Source organism: Pholcus phalangioides, unplaced genomic scaffold (assembly GCF_987345545.1).
Source record: "Pholcus phalangioides strain wild (caught in Gottingen) unplaced genomic scaffold, Ppha-v1.0 ptg000020l_1, whole genome shotgun sequence".
Classification (NCBI taxonomy): Eukaryota; Metazoa; Arthropoda; class Arachnida; order Araneae; family Pholcidae; genus Pholcus; species Pholcus phalangioides.
Window position 1 is genome coordinate 2,180,627 of NW_028301613.1, and position 19,828 is coordinate 2,200,454.

General features: G+C 42.4%; 1 protein-coding gene across 1 annotated transcript in view; it reads left to right on the plus strand.

Moving 5' to 3' along the window:
• Positions 1 to 274: 274 nt before the first annotated feature.
• The window catches only part of DAAM (disheveled-associated activator of morphogenesis-like protein), a 39,117-nt gene continuing 19,563 nt past the window's right edge, over positions 275 to 19,828 (plus strand). Inside the window, exons 1-10 of the mRNA XM_089248513.1 lie at positions 275 to 532; positions 5,860 to 6,087; positions 7,465 to 7,554; positions 9,245 to 9,310; positions 10,992 to 11,080; positions 13,269 to 13,404; positions 15,086 to 15,283; positions 15,372 to 15,586; positions 17,449 to 17,515; positions 17,641 to 17,758. Of these exons, the coding sequence (XP_089104639.1) occupies positions 521 to 532; positions 5,860 to 6,087; positions 7,465 to 7,554; positions 9,245 to 9,310; positions 10,992 to 11,080; positions 13,269 to 13,404; positions 15,086 to 15,283; positions 15,372 to 15,586; positions 17,449 to 17,515; positions 17,641 to 17,758 (1,219 nt within the window). The 5' untranslated portion in view covers positions 275 to 520. The remainder of the gene's footprint in view (positions 533 to 5,859; positions 6,088 to 7,464; positions 7,555 to 9,244; positions 9,311 to 10,991; positions 11,081 to 13,268; positions 13,405 to 15,085; positions 15,284 to 15,371; positions 15,587 to 17,448; positions 17,516 to 17,640; positions 17,759 to 19,828) is intronic.

Below are 19,828 nucleotides of genomic sequence, written 5' to 3' on the forward strand. Positions count from 1 at the left end.
TAAACTTGCGATTTTTATCTTAAATCATCGATGGAATTACTGAAACCCATACGACAAAAATCGCAAGCCAAGGTCTCACACGTCACGCCTAATTATCAATAGGGAATCATGCTGGTGCCTGAAGTGAGGGAGGAGGAGGAGAAGTAAGAGGGCGGGGACAGGCCACGCCCCTTCCACCACATTACCGTTAGGAGGAGAGGGAGGAAGGTGATCACCATAATATAGACAAGCTGAGATGGGGGGAGGGGAAGAGAGCGATGACGTCACTCCAATCACAGAGGGCGACGCTTGTATTGTGTTGACGGAAAAGGTTTCCCCAGGAGCAAAATAGCGAAAACATGGCGGAGGAGAAACACACGCCGAAGAGAAGGAGAGACTGTTCAGAGCTCCGAGAAGGTAGCCATTGACGGATAAGGAAAAGACTCTTTATTATTTAACTGGATGTTGTGCAATTTGTTGTGGTTTAAGAGAGAGGAAAAAGATATCTTAGAAGATAATATACGAATTCAAAACAACAAGGATGCCTTCGGAGGTGAGTTTTCTCTCCATTTCTCTCTCCCCTATGAGCACGAGCGTTTGGGATCATTGTTCCGGAGGAATTAATAAATGTCTCGAAAGGAATCACGGTCAATGTCCCTGGAAGGTATCCCGAAATGTCTAGCTTATGTCTTCTCCGGCTGAGGCTGTGCCAATGTCCCCGACCCTCCCTCTACAATTCGTTTGAGAATATGAGTTGGGGGATTTTAAGAGAGAGAAAACAAATTCAATGTTTTCGGGGGGGGGGGGAAAGATTTTTCACGGGTCTCTCAATGCCCGCTGCCCACATTCTCAAGGTTCCCTCCACGTCCAGCCCATACGCTGGGATTTTGGCGGGCCCTGGGCAAGGGTTTTTCATCAGCCCCTCCCCTCCTATAATAAATTTATTGTGTAAAATTTAAAAAATATCGATTCGTCTCGGGCTGGAACCTATCAGCCAGGCTTATACGTGGGGAGGGGGGGGGGCACGGGTCTCTGTATGGAGTGAAAAATATTCCAGCAGGGACTGTTCCTCGTAACTTCGGGGCCCTGGGCAAATATGTATTTTTGGAGTACACTTAATATATATATATATTGGTCTTTGAGAGGCAGAAGCGTATGCAGATGGGAGAGAGTCCTTTACTCCTGTAACAGAGGTCTTCAATCTTTTTCTCGCGGCGAGCACTGCTTGTACCCACCATCAAAATAAGAGCACCCCTCGCGGCACGTTTGACGTGCGCATACACGAAATTGGGATGATTTTTAATCCTTGAATTGCGATTTCGTGTACAAGGTGTTTAATTGGGATGGTGATCAAGTGCTCGCGAGCACGAAATCGGACACGAGCATCGAGCACTGTGGGTGCTCGCAGGCAACAGGTTGAAGATGCCTGTCCTATAATATAGAAGGCACTGTCTATGGTGTGAAAAATGGAAATTCATCCCTGCAGCTCACTTGCTGGAGTCCTGTTAACTCACTATGTGGAGGGGCATGGGTCTTTATATAAAAAAAGGAAGTTATCCCGTGCTCTCGGACAGGAGCACGGCCAATGCCCTGTGTGTGTGGGGGGGGAGGGGCATCCGGCTGCAGCTGGCAGCAGGACCTGTTCCTCGTAACCTCGGGGCACCTGGACAAATATGATTTTTTTTGGGTACACTTAATATATAAGTGTGGAGTAAAAAACATCCTCTCTCGGACTTTCAGCTCCCTATATGAGGACCACGGGTCTCTCTCTTTCTCTCTTGTGTACAAAATAGGAAATTCATCCTGTGTTGGAGCCCTGTTAGCTTTCTATACGAAGGCCATGGGTAAAAAAAGGGGAATTCATCCCTTGCTCTAGAGAAGAAGGACCCTCTCAAAAATGAGATATAGTTGAAATTTTCGAGAGGAGTAAGCATGTAAATTTGCCTGGTAGAGCCTCAGATAATAAGGTAAGCCTGGAAGCTTCACTTGGCCCGGGAGCCGATGGTGCTCTTAAAACGACTCTGCCTGTAGGCCTCCTATGGGATGGCAGAACATCCAACACTCTCTATGGAGTAAAAAAGGGGAATTCACCCCGGCCTATCGAACTGGGGCCCTGTAAGCATCTTAAACGTGAGCGGCTATAGGGCGTCTCTCTAAGGTGTAAAAAAAAGGGAAATTCATCTTGGAATGGAACCCTGTCAGGCCCCTATGTGGGGATATGGGTCTCTCTATGATGTAAAAAAGAAAACTAATCTCGTGTAGGAGCCTTGTCAGCCCTCTATGTTGGAGAGGGCATGGGTGAGTGATACAATCTCATCTCGGGCTGCAGCCCTGTCATCCCCCCCCCCCAGTAGCTCACTGGTGCCTCTGTAATGTAAAAAAATGAATTCATTCCGTGCTGGAGTGTTTTCAGCCTCTTCCGTGAGGAGAAGGCCCGGATCTATGCCCCCCCCCCCCCAAGATAAACGTGAGTATGATAATATCCGCCCCTGGTGGGGAGGCCAGGGTATGATATGAATATGTTTTGGGTGTTGGGGAGCGGGAAATAATCGCGTGTACTGAGTGAAACATTAATTTTGGCATCAATAACAGTAATTAATAATGTAGCCAGGCCTCTCACGGATCTGTATAAAGCCCCTGAGGGCCCCAAACATTTTATCCGACCACCTAAAAGTTTTCTAGGGACGCAGAATACTGATCCACCTGGACTTGGAGCAGTGGTTCTCAAAGTGGGCGGTCGCAGCTATCTGTCGATATCAGTGTGTTCCTTTGAAGTGGTCCTTTGTTAGACTGTTTGACTAAGGAGCCGATAGTTAGATGTCGACTAGGTCAAGGGAACCGCTGGTTACAAAGGTTTGAGAACCTCTGACTTAGAGAATAAGCAAGATAATCTGGATTACTATGGTCTTTCCATTCGGGATCGGATTTTTGTGACTTTGAAGGGTGTATCCGCAACGGGATCCACAGAATATTGGCAGGCCGTAAAACGGAGCTGCGTTTAATACGCGTGGTATCTTTGTTTTGCCTTCAACAGCCTAAAATATTGAGAAAATTGACGTGTTATATAAAAAAAAAAATATGAGTCCTATATAATATAATAAACAAATACACATATGCAGATAGTTTGGAGGGTATAAACCCCCCTAAATTTCTGTGGCAACACTTTAGTTTTATGCACGCAAAAGGACCAATCAGATAGGCACCGACAGTTTACAACCGATTTCCATTAATTTATTGAAGAACTCAAGCTGGTTGTGACAGGTTTATAGTAGTCTGGAAAATGTTACCGCGACATTGTCAGGGTCGGGTCAGTGTTTTCAATTAGCACTTACCCGAGAAATCCTCGTTCAAACACCAAGGGGGAAACTAAAGAACACCCACCCCCCCACCCTTTCGGTACCACGGCGAATGACTTTAGGAGAACCCGAGAGACCTTTCTGAGAATGAAACCGAGCATTCTATTTCGATTTTTTGACCACCGCTGAACAATCTTCCGAAAACCTAAGCAGCTTGTCAATGAGAATTCCCAAATCAGTGACCCTATAGTTCGTTTCAGGTTAACTTTGCAGTGAAGGGGAAGCTACGAGGGAACCGCATCACACGTTGCTATGACAACGAAAGCCTTTCAACCAATGTATCGATGCGCGGTCGCGGTAAGGTATGCTGATTTCTCGCCAATCTCACTGAGAAAAATCTTTTTTTTACGTATAATGGTAACTAATATTTTTCTACTTTAAAATTCTTGAACGAATATAAAGATCGATTCAAAACAATATTTTTTCAGTATTTTTTTTTCAATCATTTAAAAATTGAAATATTTTGCATAAATGATCACCGTAAGCCTCCGATATATGAGAACTATATTTTGCGGCGAAGGAATACATTCTCTACTATTCTCTGCACTGCAAAGTTAACCTGAAACGGACTATAGTTACATCCGGGATAGCGACACCATTTAACACCTAAGAGAAGCGAGGGTTGTTCGAACCAGAACGAGCGACCATGCACTTGTCAACGCTAAACGTCATGCTCCAATCATTCGTCAATGGTTCAAGTCTAGTCATACCAGTCGAACGTCTCACCCGATTTGTTTATGAATCCATCCCCTTGTAGATCGTACACATCCATACAAGTTTATTCTATTTTCTGGCGTCGATAGGATCTTCCGGGACAGCTATGGGTCTTTCCATACTGCCAGAGTTGCACGACAGTGGTTGGAAAAATACGGTTTCCAAGTATCCTCCCTCACCACCTCCTCCTCCTCCACCCCCCCTCAGTTTTCTGTACAAGGACACGCCTAAATGGAAACTATGTTCACATTCTGTAGATACTCCAGCAGGTCTCAGAACCACTAGCTGTAGATGCCCTTGTCAATTTTAAGGCATCCCACTCAGCTTCGACAACAGCTGTAAGAACTACTAGCTGTAGATGATGCACTTGGCAATCTCCGCGCATCCCAGTTAGCTTGGACAGCTGTTGGAAGCACTTGGTGCGATTTCGGACTGATTGGCTCTGGACGATGTTATGATCACAATTTTTATTCTAGATTACTTATTGTGTATTTCTATATATGAAATATTGTTGTTATTTTCACCTAAATTAATTAATAAACTTCCGGATACACCCATCCTCCGGGAACGCTTCGAAATCTCTCTGAGATGGGAAGCGGGGTGTGTCCGATCCTTCAATATCCAATGTTGGAAGCACTGACTTCGAATGCTGATGGCAATCTTACGCTATCCCATTCAGCTTCAACAACAGCTGTCAGAAACCACTAGCTGTAGATGCAATATTCCAGCATCCCATTCAGTTCAGACAGCAACTGTTGGAGGCACTGGTTCCAGGTGCCCGCGGGAATATTGAAGCATCCCATTCAACCTCATCAGAAAATGTCGGAAGCACCAGCAATAGATGTCCAAAGCAAACTTCCGGTATCTCCCATTCAGCTTCGACATCATCTGTAAGAAGCGCCAGCTTTAGATCTAGGAAGCAATGGTTCCAGATGCCCTTGGAAATCTTCCAACATTCCATTCTGATTCGGCTGAAGATGCAGCTGTCAATAGATGCTCTAAGTATAGCTGTAGATGCAGGTGGCAATATTCCATCATGCCATTCAGCTTGTACGGCAGCTACTGGAAGCGCTGGTTCCAGATACCCCTGGAAATCTTCTAGCATCCCATTCAGCTGCGACAACAGCTGTCGGAAGCATTGGTTCCAGATGTCCATAGTGATTTTTCAACATCCCATTCAGCCTCGACATAAGCTGCAGCTGTCAGTCGATGATCTAGGTATTGCTGTAGATGACCGTGGTAATAATCCGGTATCATCTCATTTAGCTTGTTCATTCACTATACTTGCCATTCACTACTACTGGTATCCCATTCAGCTTTGGCATCATATTTCAGAAGTGCTAGCTTTAGATATACTTGGCGATCTCGCCGCTTCCCGCTCAGCTTGGACAGCAGCTGTTGGAAACAATGGTTCCAGATGCCCTCGGTAATGTTCCAATATTATGATCAGCAATCTTCCAATAGATGTTCTAGGTATAGCTGTAGATACCATGACGATCTTCCAGCATCCCATTCAGCTTAACTGGAACATTTCAGAAGAACTGGTTCCGGATGCCCCTGGAAACTTTCCAGTAACCCCCTTCAGCTTCGAGAACAGCTGTCATAACCACTAGCTGTAGATGCCGTGGCAATCTTTAAGGCATCCCATTCAGCTGTTATCCACTTCCCCTGCGGTAACCCGTGAGCATTCTATCCAACTGTGTAAGTGGATTTTCTATGCTAATTTTAAGAATTTCATTAATAATTTTTAGGGCAGTTAGCGACAATGTAAAACTACTTACTTTCTTCCTTTTTATTTTCTGTTATACAGGAAGGGAGGCTCGTCAAGGCGACGGACAGTATCTATGGCGTGAACGACGTGCCGGTCAAGCGCCGCGTTGGGATATGCGGAGCTTGCTTCGGGAGCAAAGAGCCACCAGAGATAACCTACCAGGTGGCTGAGAACGGCGGGATCGTCAACCTGCAACCGCATCCGATCACGCCGACTCAACCGATGCCGGACGAAGAGGAACTCAACTCCAAGTTCGCGGAACTCGTGGTAAAATATAAAATACACACACACACACATGTGTATAACTTAGAACTAACGAGCCACTTAATCATCTGAATGGCTTGGGAGTAATGCTAAGGTCTATCCCCGTGTCTCCGCTCATTTTCGACAGCAATGTAGGGGTCATTACCCACCATGACACGGACATCCATAACGAACGGAAACTCGCTCACCCCTGCCGAACCCTAAAACTTTGATTCACTGCAACACGGGTGACATTGCAAAGAAAACATCGAAAAAGCGATCGTTTGCGACGGTCGAAACCTTCGGAATAGGCCCGTTCCCAAAATTTAGCGTGAGTTTCCACACAGGGAATGTGATGGACCAATGGGGAAAGGTTGTTGAGGGGGAATGAAATTTCATTCGCTCAAAAATTATTTCTTTCATCTAATATGAAATTTCATTTGATCTGACATCATTTCGTTCATCAATTCTGAACATATTTCTTTCATCAATTCTGAACATATTTCTTTCATCAATTCTGAATATATTTCTTCCTTCAATTCTGCATATATTTTTTTCATCAATTCTGAATATATTTCTTTCATTAATCATGAAATTATTTCTTTCATTAATCATGAAATTATTTCTTTCATTAATCATGAAATTATTTCTTTCATCAATTCTGAATATATTTCTTTCATCAATTCTGAATATATTTCTTTCATCAATTCTGAATATATTTCTTTCATCAATTCTGAATATATTTCTTTCATCAATTCTGAATATATTTCTTTCATCAATTCTGAATATATTTCTTTCATCAATTCTGAATATATTTCTTTCATCAATTCTGAATATATTTCTTTCATCACATTCTGAATATATTTCTTTCATCAATTCTGAATATATTTCTTTCATCAATTCTGAATATATTTCTTTCATCAATTCTGAATATATTTCTTTCATTGATTATTAAATCAATTGTCTCATTAATTCTGAAATAAATTATTTAGTTAATTATGAAATTAATTCTCTCATTAATTACGAAATTATTTCTTTCATCAATTATGAAATCATGTCTTCTATAAATTATGAAATTATTATTTCATTAATAATGCAATATGAAATTATGTCTTTCATCAATTCTGGATGCATATTTTCTTTCATCAGTTATGAAATTACTTCTTTCATCAACTCTGGATATATTTCTTTCATTAATTATAAAATTAATTCTTTTATTAATTATAAAACTATTTTTTTCATTAATAACGCAATATGAAATTATGTCTTTTATTAATTCCCTATACATTTCTTTATAAGAAATTATCCAGGTCAATTAAGAAAAAATTTCCATTAATTATGAAAGTCATTTCCTTCCGTCAATATTCTGGAATCATATTCTTTCTTTTCTTTATTTCAAAGGACGAGTTGGATCTGACGGCATCGAAGAAAGAAGTCATGTTCAGCTTGCCATCACAGAAGAAATGGCAACTTTACCTCAGTAGGAAAATGGTACACATTGCTTTTTAACAAATTTTTACATACTACAATATAAGACCACTTTACCGCACACCAACTCCGGTCGTATATCACCGTACGGTAATTCCCAGCCAGTGGGAGTCGGGTGGGAAATGAAGGCGCCATCTATCGGTGGCCGCCCAGGTTCGTTCGGTAAAGGCATAACCCGCTTCAGTTCTTTGTCCAGATTCGAACTCGTGGGCCTTGACGGTAACCTATCGCAAAAAAACCACACCTAGACGCGAGAAGAAAAAAAATTCTTAGGCGTCAAAACGTTTTTACCCGGAGGGAAAGGTGCAAAATATTGCTTCTTTTGACCTTTTTAGGGAGTAGCGACCCTATTTCATGTTAGCAGATATGCTGCTACAAAATTCCGAACATTTCGCGTTGCTCTCGGCCTGCGATTTAGTAACTACACAAGACAATCTTAAAAGGCACCAACACCAATTTTTTAGTCGCCGGGGGATTTGTCCAACCCTGTACAACAGCACGTATACAGGGTGTTCTGTTAGTTGTAATGCGACCTTTAGCTCCTCAACTGTTCGACGTAGACGAATGATTCCAGTTTTGAAAATGTTCAAAATGTGTTTAAAAATCACGCTACGCCAAGTTTTTAGATTGAAAATACAGTGCGTCATAAAATAAGAAGTCCGGGTTCGAACCCCACAGTGGTGGTCGGCTGAAGTTGGTTTTCTGTGGTTCCCAACTTCAAGGCGCAAATGCGAGCCGATCTCCCCGTTAAAAAGTCTCGCCACAGAGAGCAACAGTCCTACAACGATAAATCATTCAATCATAACACTTCACTCATAGTTAGAAAAACTGGTGGCAGATGGCAGCACTACACATAACAAGCATTACAGAGAAACAACAAAAAACTTCACGTCAGGTTTCACTACACGTACACGCACATTCCCGCATGTACCGATTCGTTGGGGGTTCCGCGGGGTGCATGTGTGGTGTAGCAGTAGTAGGTAGGGCCTCCAAAAAATGGCTCGGGGATCCATGATGTTCTTAAGTCAGCCTCCTCGTTGGGCAATTTGCCTGTCGGGGCGTTGTATTTGTATTTGTATAAAGTTTCTAAATGCAATAATTCGCATAGATATTTGAATTCAAAACGCAGAAAAACTTGACAAAGTACTTGCACTTAGAAATTTGGCTTCCTTTGGCTTTGGGAGAGAGAGACAGCGCTACAACTTTCTAATTGGAAGTTAGAGGTCAAGGGGGACCGTACAAAAATTCAGATATTTTTTTTTTTATATTTTTCGACACACTGTATTTTCACTATCAAAACTGATACAGAGCGATTTTTCAACAAGTTTTGAACCCAATGCCGTCTTAACGCATGGGCCTACCCGGGCACTGCCCGGGGAGAGAAGGGGGGGGGACCCTCACAAAAAATGAGACCCGGTTGAAATTTTCTATAATTTTCCAGGTAGGGTCTTAGAAAAAACCACCTGGCCCTCCCGCGGGGGCCATGATGATCTTAAGATGTCCCTGTTTGAACCATGCCTTTAAGACGAACGGGTGATGAGATAAAGGACTTACGGGACACCCTGTATTTTACATTTAGATACATAGGAGAGATTATTTTTATTGAATTGGTGATGTTTAAATGGCAGCAGGACAGACCTGGTTGGTGAGCAACACTAATAACGTGCGTGTTGTTGTTATTATTATTTTACAGGAGCATGACGAACCGACAACGCACTTTCCTGATTATTACATCGAAAAACTGTCTGCAATGTCTATGGTGAGTCGTTTGATTGCGTTTTATTCGTTCACTAGCTATAATACCCGGCGCTGTCCGAGTTTTCCCCACGTGCTGCCAGCATTAAGGGTGGATTCACATCTGCAGACACTCGCCGTGTGTTAGACGCGGCAAGCTTTCTTTAACATAGAAATGTCTGTCTGCGCGCAGCCCCGATACGGTAGATATGAATTACGTTCATTCGTTTTATGTTGAAGAATATTTGCCGTGTCTGACGCGACACGGTGAGTGTCTGTGGATGCGGATCCACCCCTAAAGAAGTAGCAAACCATTATACTGTAAATGCACATGCATGTCTGAAACGCACTGTTGGGGAACCACCAAAGCAAACATTCCAAAAGTCATTGTTTGGTCTCAAGAACCATTTTTGCCCGATGATTTTCTTTTTCTTTTGCGCATTTGCCCAGCTCTGGCGAACTTTTAAAGTAGCCTTAAGTCTACTTTACCGCACACCAAATCCGGTCATACCTCGCCGTACGGCAATTTCCAACCAGTGGAGTTAGGTGGGAAATGAAGGTTCCATCCCATCGGTGGTCGCCCCGGGCTCGGTAGGCAAAGAACTTGCTTCTGACGTTCTATGCCCGGATTCTAACCCATGGACCTTGATGGTAACCTTCATAGTGGAAGACGAGCATCTTGCCACTCGGGCGCTATATAATTTAAATCTGGTCCCGTTCGGTATACATGAAAGATTTTGGCGACGATCGGCCAAAAACTGTAGATTGTATAGACAACATCACACAGGCGTACAGAAAATTAATTTTATATACAGGGTGATTATAAATAAAGTTCCCGTAATCTTAATGAGACCATAGGAGAGAGATTTACGAAATAAAAAAAAAAGTTAAATTTTCACCCACCAGGTGAAAAAAATGGATTTTTTTATTGAATTTTCCTTTTTGCCCCATGAGCCACGTATAGCGTATATACACAATTTCAATGGAATACGTTCTCCATAATACGTTCAGCGCCAGAACGGGCGCTGAATGAATGAACGCCAGGGGCTCTGCCACCGGACTTATCCCGTTGCCGAGATCTCTTCCAGCCCAGCTTTGTGACAGAGTCTGGAACAAAGTGAGTGCACCTAACAGTCTGAGTGTGTAGCTAGTGTTGTGCTTGATATTTCAGTGCCGCCATCTGTACTTCAAATTGTGAGTGAAGTGTAGTGATTGAATATTTGTTACGTTGTAGGCCTGTTGCTCTCTGTGGCGAGACTTTTTAACGGGGAGATCGGCTCGCATTCGCGCCTTGAAGTTGGAAACTACAGTACACTGAAACTACTCAGACCTATGTAACGCCCGTTGTGGAGGCGATATCCCATTAAAACTTGGTATATACGCTATATGGACTATGGCAAAATGTGAAATGCAATAAAAGAAAGCGTCAACTTTTTTTATATATTTCATTAATTCGGCCTCATTAAAGATACCCTGGAAATTTGGCTGCGTTCGGATAAGCAGTTTCTGAGAAACGGGAACCTTAATTGTGTAATCACCCTGTATGTAGATTTTGAAATCGCATCCACCGCGATAGCGCTGTATGCAGTGTGTAGGTGCGATTTCAAACTAAGTTATAGTTATATAGTTATTTTTTAATGGCTTTTATTGCCTAAAATGAAAGCTCGTAAAAAGGCCACATATTAATGAACTTTTTCTCTCGGAAGCTTCTTTTGGCCCGTGACGAAGAGGAAGTGGCCAGTCGGGCCAAGCTGCTGGACAACCTGCGGACGGCTCTCAGGACACAGACAAACAGGTCTCACAACTCTCATTTTAAGATATACACCCCCGTTAATAGTGAAATAATTTCTTCCATTAATTCTGGGATTGTTCCTTTTTTCATCAATTTTGAATTTCCATTGATTCCGAAACCATTGCTTGCGTTAGTTTTGGATTTTCATTGCCCCGATTGTGAATTTTCATTACTTCTGAGAAATTTCGTTTAATCTGAAAGTATTTTTTGTTTCGTTAACTCCGAATTTTCATCAATTTTTGTTTTGAGTGTATGTTACTGAGGTTGCGGCCACTTCGCGAAAAGTCCGAATTGCAAAAATGATTCGGACTTTGGCCGGCCATTTCGCGAAGTGACCGGAGATTTCCCTGGCCAAAGCCCGATGTGCTGATGCAAGACGGCCCGGTTTAGGAGCCGAATCCATTTTTTTCAATCGTCAACTTGTGATACGTGGCTATATATATATATATTCCACTTCGTGAATTGGCCAAGAGTTTTTGCCAAAGTCCGAATTGCAGAAATGATTCGCACTTTGATCGGCCAAATTCCTCTGGCCAAAGCTCGATGTGCTGATGTAAGACAGGTGATGTCTCCGGCGTAGGCGGAGATGGACGTAGAAGTCTGGGGGGGCACGATGATGATGATGATGTCAATTCATATATGCATATATGCATTAGATCAGTCAACTTCACCGTTGACGCTGATCAAAGGGGGGGGGGGGCTCTCCACCCATGGTCTCCGGTTTAGGAGCCAAATCCATTTTTCTTAAATCGTCAACTTGTGATGTATGTCTATATATATATACAGGGTGTCCTGTAAGTGCTAGCACGGCCTTCATCTCATGAAACGTCCGTCGTAGAGGTATGGTTCCGATTTAAAAAATGCTCAACGGGTGTTCAGAAACTACGCTGTACTAGTTCTCAGAATGAAAATACAGTGTGTAACAAAATTAGGAATCTAAATTTCTAGACGTAATTTTGAAAGACTGTTGAGCAGTTTTTTAAATCGGAACCATACCTCTACGACGGACGGTTAATGAGATAGAAGTCGTGCTGACACTTACAGGACACCCTGTACATACACCAGCTGTATTGGATTAGCTCCACGTGACGAGAGAATAAGAAGTGAAACTTAAGAGGAAAACTGTAAAAGTAGTTGTATAAACATATAGTTTCTTCTGCTAATTTTGTAGGGGGGGGGGAGGAATGATTACCGCATCGTGACTGCGGTTTCATGGGTTGTCATAACTAACGTGGACATAATTATCACGAAATAAAATACGCCAACTTGACGATGATCCAGAATCATGTCTTTTGCTACCGGACTTGTGCCACTTCCCGAAATGGCCAATTCGCGAAGTGGCCGTCCCATCGCGAATCGGCCATTTTCGGGCTGGAGAAACAGGGACTTAACTTTCCAATTGGGTTTTTGGGGACAGGGTGTTCGTCTGAGAAGTTAATTTTATTTTAATAACGAAATACAACCCCGTGCGACACGAATGACGTATCTCTATTTGAATAATTTTTATAATTGAAATTATGCCTCTGGCAGTGCCGTCTTAACGCATGGGGCCCCACCCGGGCACGGCCTGGGGGCCTCACAATAATGAGAATTAGTTGGAATTTTTGAGAATCTGTTAGGTGAGGCCTCAGAAAAATCTCTTGGCCCGGGGGGCCCATTCTGCTCTTAAGACGGCCCTGGCCTCTGAGATCAACGGTTCGCCAGTGAAATGCGACTAGGGAGAGTTAAGAAACAACCCAGTATAACACTGGTTCTCAAACTTTCGTCTCCCGTGGCTCCCTTGCCCGATTCCTAGGGCAGGTAGGATTCCACGGGCACTCTTCACCATTTTTATTATGATGAAATCGTTGACAGTTAAGTTTGTGCTCGTGATTCCACCAATTCTGGATATAGTTGTCGATTTGGTCACGGGCCGCGACACACGGCATCCGAAACCCGAGCCCTTTTAAATCAACGGACGCCTTTCCACACTTCCGCTTGGTTCTAAAGTTAGGTCTTACAGGTCATGTGGGCGCCGGAACTGCACCACCGGGCTTACCCTGTTGACGAGATCTCTTCCAGTCCGGCCATGTGGTGTTACTGCATTGTGTCGCGATCTCGTCTAGAACAAAAGACCCACGCACACAAGATCATCAGTACCGTATTTTTTTGTTTTTAATCTGTGTAATCTAACGAGTATTGGTCTTTACAGTTTTGTGATGAGGTTCTTGGAACAGGACGGCTTATCTGGTCTTTTGACGTTCCTTGTCAGCATGGACTACAAAACGGCAGAAAGTCAGATCCACACTTCGGCCATCGGTTGTGTCAAGGCCCTCATGAACAATTCGGTAAGTGGCTGCTCATCGGCATTGATTTTCAATCGCATCATCTGCGTATGTAATAATAATAATAATCGAATGCACCCTTAACAGCATACAAGTCATTGCATAAGCACCCCCACTCTGCTTACATTATCACGCGCCGGATACGGACGGGTGCCATCAGTGAGTAAGTGAGGTCGCTGGTCGCACCATGGGTAGAACGACTGATATAATGCGGCGAAACAGTGCTTGGCAACTTGGAACATCCATCTCAGTAACCACATACATCTCAGACTAGGAGTACTACATCTCAGAAACGATGTACAGTGTGCACCTCAAAAAAAAAAATCTCACAAAAGAAGTATATCTTGGGAAAATCGTAGATCTCGGAGAGGGGGTTAAATACAGGGCGGTCATAATTAAAAGACCCTATTTCAAAGTAGCCTACAGGCAAAACCAGCCATCAGAAAATTGCGAAATTTTGTGGAGGACTTCGTGAAGTGATGGGAATTTGGTTCGGGGGGGGGGGGGGATTAGTTGCACATGTCACCACCAGAGAGTATTTTATTAAGAAATGACACATTTAGACAAACGTTTACAGTTTCGACAATTGTTAAACACTTTTACAATTGTTACGGCAACGAAACATGTTCCACATGATGTCCGTCATTTTCAGATGCCATGTGAAATCGCAAGATGGCATGGTTCCACAACTGACCGAAGTGTGTGCGGGGAAATGTTCAGCCCGTGGCGTGAAATGCTGCCTTTAAGGTCAGGTGAAGTTCTTGGATTGTTACGACTTACCACACGTTCCAAATGCCCCTGAAGCCAATTAAGGATTAAAGTTCCGGCATCGGGGAGGCCATAGATTAGGGAAATGCCGGCTGATGACACGTTCTTCTGTAAAATGTGTTTCAAGAAAATTCTTAACACACACTGCAGTGTGTGGAGGAGCGCCGTCTTGCATAAAGATTGTGTCTGCAAGGCAGAGATGTGCTTACAGAGCCTGAACAATTTCGCTCTGTAACAGCAACGCATATCGCTTCCCGGTGATCGAACATGTCACTGGGCCTGTAGAACGTAACTCCTCGTAGAAGTAGGGACCGAGAATAAATGTGATGCAGTAAATCCACACCATACCGTGCCATTGTGAGCAGCAAACAAATTGAGAAACAAGATCTTCGCGAATGTTTTTAGGTTTTGTAGCAGCTGCTGCGTGACATCAGATAAATTTACATGTTTACTACAGGTCTTCAAAGTGAAACGCCTTCTGGTGGCGAGAGGTGCAACTAATTTTTCCCCTCTGAAACAAATTCCCAACACTTCATGGAATCCTCCACAAATTTTCACACTTTTCTGATGACTAGTTTCGCCTGTAGGCTACTTTAAAATAGGTTCTTTTAATTATGAACTGACGCCAATGGCATCAATAGTCATAATGTGTGTCAAATAACCAGCAGCTACAACAGTAGTGACCAGAACAATGTACTGCAGTGGAGCATAAGCGATCCTCGCAGCATGTTCGCCCGTGCAATGGAGATTTTTGCTCGTAAGGCCTGCGTCCTGGACGAAAACCAACTTATTACAATGGTAGTAATAGTGCTGATGGCTCTTAGGTGTAATAGTGATGTATGCTTGAAGACAACCAGCATGCTTTATCTTCATATATAATTGTATTCTTCTGCTATTTTTTTTTTTTTTTTTTCAGAGCGGTAGAGCTTATGTTCTAGCTCATCCAACAGCCATCAACATAATCGCGCAGAGCCTCAGCGCCAACAACATGAAGACCAAGACTGCCGTGCTGGAGATTCTCGGGGCCATGTGCCTCGTCCCGGGTGGCCACAAGAAAGTTCTCGAGTCCATGTTGCATTACCAGAAGTTCTCATACGAAAGAACCCGTTTCCAGGTGAGTTTTTAGGCTATATCTTCTCGTATGCGCTGTTGAATCCCATGAGATGATGAATGCATTGACGCATATGATGTTCTAATTAAAGACTATAGTGAACGATTTGGATCGAAATACCGGCATGTACCACGACGAGGTATGCCTGAAGACCGCCATAATGTCCTTCATCAACGCCATCATCAACTACGGCGCCGGAGAGGATCATCTCGAGTTCCGACTGCACTTGCGTTACGAGTTCTTGATGTTGGGTATACAACCTGCCATGGAAAAACTGCGTCGCCACGAAAACCCGACCCTGGACAGGTAATGGCATTTTTACTAGGCTCTCCTTAATCTAGGTACCCCCTCCTCTTAAGGGTAGCTTCAGGGCTGTAGTCAGAAATTTCGGGGAGGGAGAACCAAACTGATAGTACAATAAATTTGATATGTGATTCCACATGCAACCACTCCCTGACATGAAAAATTTCCATTCTAAGCACCATGAGTAAGATGGAAGTCGTGAGAATTTGGCGATAATTCGTCATTTCACAATTTCGCCATTTCGCAAGCAAATCACAACTCAAATAAATACATTGTTTAAGGATTTTTTTTTAGTATTTTCTATGCACTAGGGCCCACCGAAGATCTCGGTCTAAGCGCTCTCTCAATTCGTCACATCCATATGCTATGTCACATCCAAATGGCATGCGCAAAGAGCGCAGCAAAGGGCCAGTCGACCAACAGCATATACATTTAGTTGTACATGTCTCCAGTGCCGTTTTTACGCATGGGCTCACCATGGCCCGGGAGCTTCAAGTGCAGAGAAACTTCGTGGAAAATGGGATCTGGTAAAAATTTTCGAGAGTAAGCAATTGGTCAGCGAGCATTTCTAGACAGGCTGGGGCCTCAGAGAAATCACTTTGAACGGGGCCCTATGATGCTCTTAAGATGGTCTTAACTGTCCCGTTCAGTATGTCTTGTTCCCTGTTCCTCCCATCCACATGAACAGGCCTTCCTCTAACTAATTAAATGGATTTCTCGCCAAAAATTTTCACTTGGTTTTTGCCCGTGCCCTCACTTCAACAGCAAAGTTCTTAATCCCAGGTTGAGAACCATTAGCATGCATGGTACATGGGTAAATTTCATACAGTATTTATTCGTTGAAAACGCATAATTCTTGACTCAATATGGAGAGGGAGGCGGGGGGGTATCTGGTTAACATTTTTGGCAAATGTCGCCTGGAGTTGTCCGCAAAGATCGATCAGGAATTCTCCAAATATTCTAAATAGCGCCAATGTCAATCTGGTTTGCCAACAATACCAAATATTGCCAAGGTTGAATTGGAATTAATGGAATTAGTGTCACCAAGATTGATCTGGAATTCACCAACAATTCCAAACAGCCAATGCAATGCCAATCTGGGTTCGCCAAAGTCGATCTGGAATGCATCAACGATGCAAAATACCACCAAGGTCGAATTGGAATTCGCCAACAGTGACAAACACAGTATCACCAAGGCCGATCTGGAATTCGCCAACGATACCAAATATCGCCAATGTCAATCCAGAAGAACGTCAATATCTGAGAATGTCAAATATTGCCTAGGTCAATCTATAATTGCCAAGAACAATGCTAAATATCGCCACAGTCGATCTGGAATTCACCAACAGTGCCGAATATTTCAGTTAGGAAATGGATAAGTCGATAGTTCGTGAGTTGGTGAAAAGCCTGTGAATGATCGTAAATGATCGCTAGGACGAGGAAGCTGCAGGTAAATGGGACAATCTCATTACAACGCTATCGTAGGGAGGGAATGGGGGTAAAGGATTTCCGGTGAATGGAGTCACTATTATATGATCACCAGATCAAAGGTATATGATAGCTCCAGCGAAAGAACCGCAAGTAAATCATTTTTAGAGCAAAGAAGCAGCGGCAAACCCTCCTGCTATCCCACGCCGCATGGTCCCACATAGGTGGCACTGACAGGGTTTCAGAACGGGATAAATCCCCTATTATTGTTTCACTTTTAACGTAGAGAGGCCAATGAAAAATCCTGGCTTGGGACTGCACCAAAAATCCCATCCTGTGGAGCCCAGGGAGGCCGCAGCACCTCATCCTAGCAATCAGAATAACGAGATAAGATGGAATTGTTAAGAGCATATTTTTTTGTTTTCTCTATTATCAAGGCATTTGGACATATTCGAGATGGTCCGTAACGAAGACGAAAAGGAACTCGCTCGAAAGTTCGACATGGTGAGTAGACAAATTAAGTGGCACTTAAATTCATGTCCGTTTAAGATTGGCAAGAAAAATGTGATATCTAATAAATACAGAGCTGCCCTCTATGAATGTTTATTTTTTTCGATCCTCCCTTGCAGTCGCACGTAGACACGAAGAGCGTCAGCTCGATGGTGGACGCCCTCAAGAAGAAGCTGTCGAGGACCGCTGCGTACTCGAATTTCCTGTCCTTGCTGTACCACTGCTTGCAGTTGCCACGTAAGTTACGCAATCAAAAGTTCTCCAAACGCAAAAAAAACAAAACTATATTTTCAAAATATCGACAACAGATGGCACTGTTAACATCTCAGAATTAATATTCAGGTGGATGCGTGCTGAAGTTCTGTGGTAACGGCTAAGACGCCTTCATATACGAGCGGAACCATCAGGCATTCTGGTCCTCGCCGAAGGGTTGCTGCACGAAATCGTCGCTTCGGAAATGACCGCCAAACAGAGGAGAAAAAAAATCGCGTCGGTAAATCTGGCATAGCAACCTAACAGAATTCCCCGCGCGCTAAAAATGCTTGGCAAAAGCGTATGGAAAATTCAATTTGTGGGAGAAACGAGGAATTTCAAGGAACGGATTTACTATGGGAAATAAACCACGTTTCACGAAATTATTGGGTTTAATTAACAGGTTAAATTCGTAACAGTTCGTGTGATGACGATCAAGTAATTAATCTTAAACACAAAAGTATATAGCAAAAAAAAAAATTCTTAACTTTTTTTCAGGTTTTTAGTGAAAATAAAATATTCCTATATATCCCTTACCCCGATCCTTAATTTCAGGATAAAAGTGGCATACAAAAATATATATATAGTCAATTTAGATTACATGCAGAAAATTTCTTCTGGATATTAAATGATTGTGTGAAGTTAAGGATTTGATGAACTACTGCCTCTAGATATTGGAAATTTAGTAAAAAAAATTCTTAAATATTTTAGGAGCATTTATTTTATCAGAATTTTCTTCAGTAAATTACAAATTCTAAATAGCACACACAGGTTCAATAATGTAAATTGACGAGCTCAATGAGTGAATAAATTTATTTATTAAAAAAATATTCAAACATAATGTACATAACTGATGAAAGCAAGATTTTACAAATATCATTCACAATTTCACATATTTTTCTACACCATGTAATCAATTATTACGCTGCTTTAGAGTACCAGTAAACTTTGGGAATTACAAAAAAAATATGCTTAAATAATAGAAATATAGTTCTTTTCTTGAAACTGCGTGACCCAACAGCAATTAATCTGGAAATATATATATATATATATATTTTCCACAGAAATATCACATGAAATTTTGCCTCAAAACATAACAAAATAAGTTAAAATTCACTATAACAGTAATTCGTCGTAGTAGCGATAAATCGCCAAACTAAGAGCCGAGAAAGTGAGCATTCCACGATAAATTCATAAATAATTTGAATTTAAATTAGTTCTCTTGGTCAAAATTATGTACCTATGCATCTTTTCTCTTAAAGCAAACGGAACAAAAAACCGGGGAAATGATTGAAAATCACCATAACTTTTATATCTAAACACAACACGTGAGCAATGGCGCCAAATATTGTCTGCTACCTCCAAACGATTTATTTTTTCATATAGTTCTCATTTAAAATCATTATCACAAATACGATTTTGAAAAAATAAAATTCACACAGAATAATTAAATTTAACTCAATTCACACAGGCGAGCTCCGTTTCCTGGTATGAAATCGTCTCTCCTGGAGTTCACGATCCACTTCTCGCGTCGTTCTTTTTCCGCCGGAAATCTAAACATTCTAAAACCTTTTTTGTCGGAATTGGAACACTTTGGAGCCGAACAACAAGGCATTTCTGAAGTTATTTCACGAAAAAAATCGATAAAAACAACTAAAAACACAATAAATTTAACTAATATATAGGAGCGTTGAAAGGACCCTACAATGCGATGATAGTAAGCAGTGCTACAAAAAGGACCAGAATGCCGCATGCGCCAGCCTGTGTATTAAGGGGTTCTAGTAACGGCCGTAGGCAGCAACTTCTTTCGGCGTAGGAGGACGGGATGCGTAATTCCATACCGTACATAGGCTTTTTAACATGGGATGTGCCTCATTGGCTAAGACCACTATTACGTCACTAAATCGTCACACCCGATCGTGACTTCGGAACTCAATGTAATGCGCATGCGCGACATATTTATTGGCGCGCGTTTTTCCGGCGACTGTTGGTTGGCGCCAATATACTTCCTGGCAACGTATAATAATACATATACCTAATTTTAGCGGCAATCGG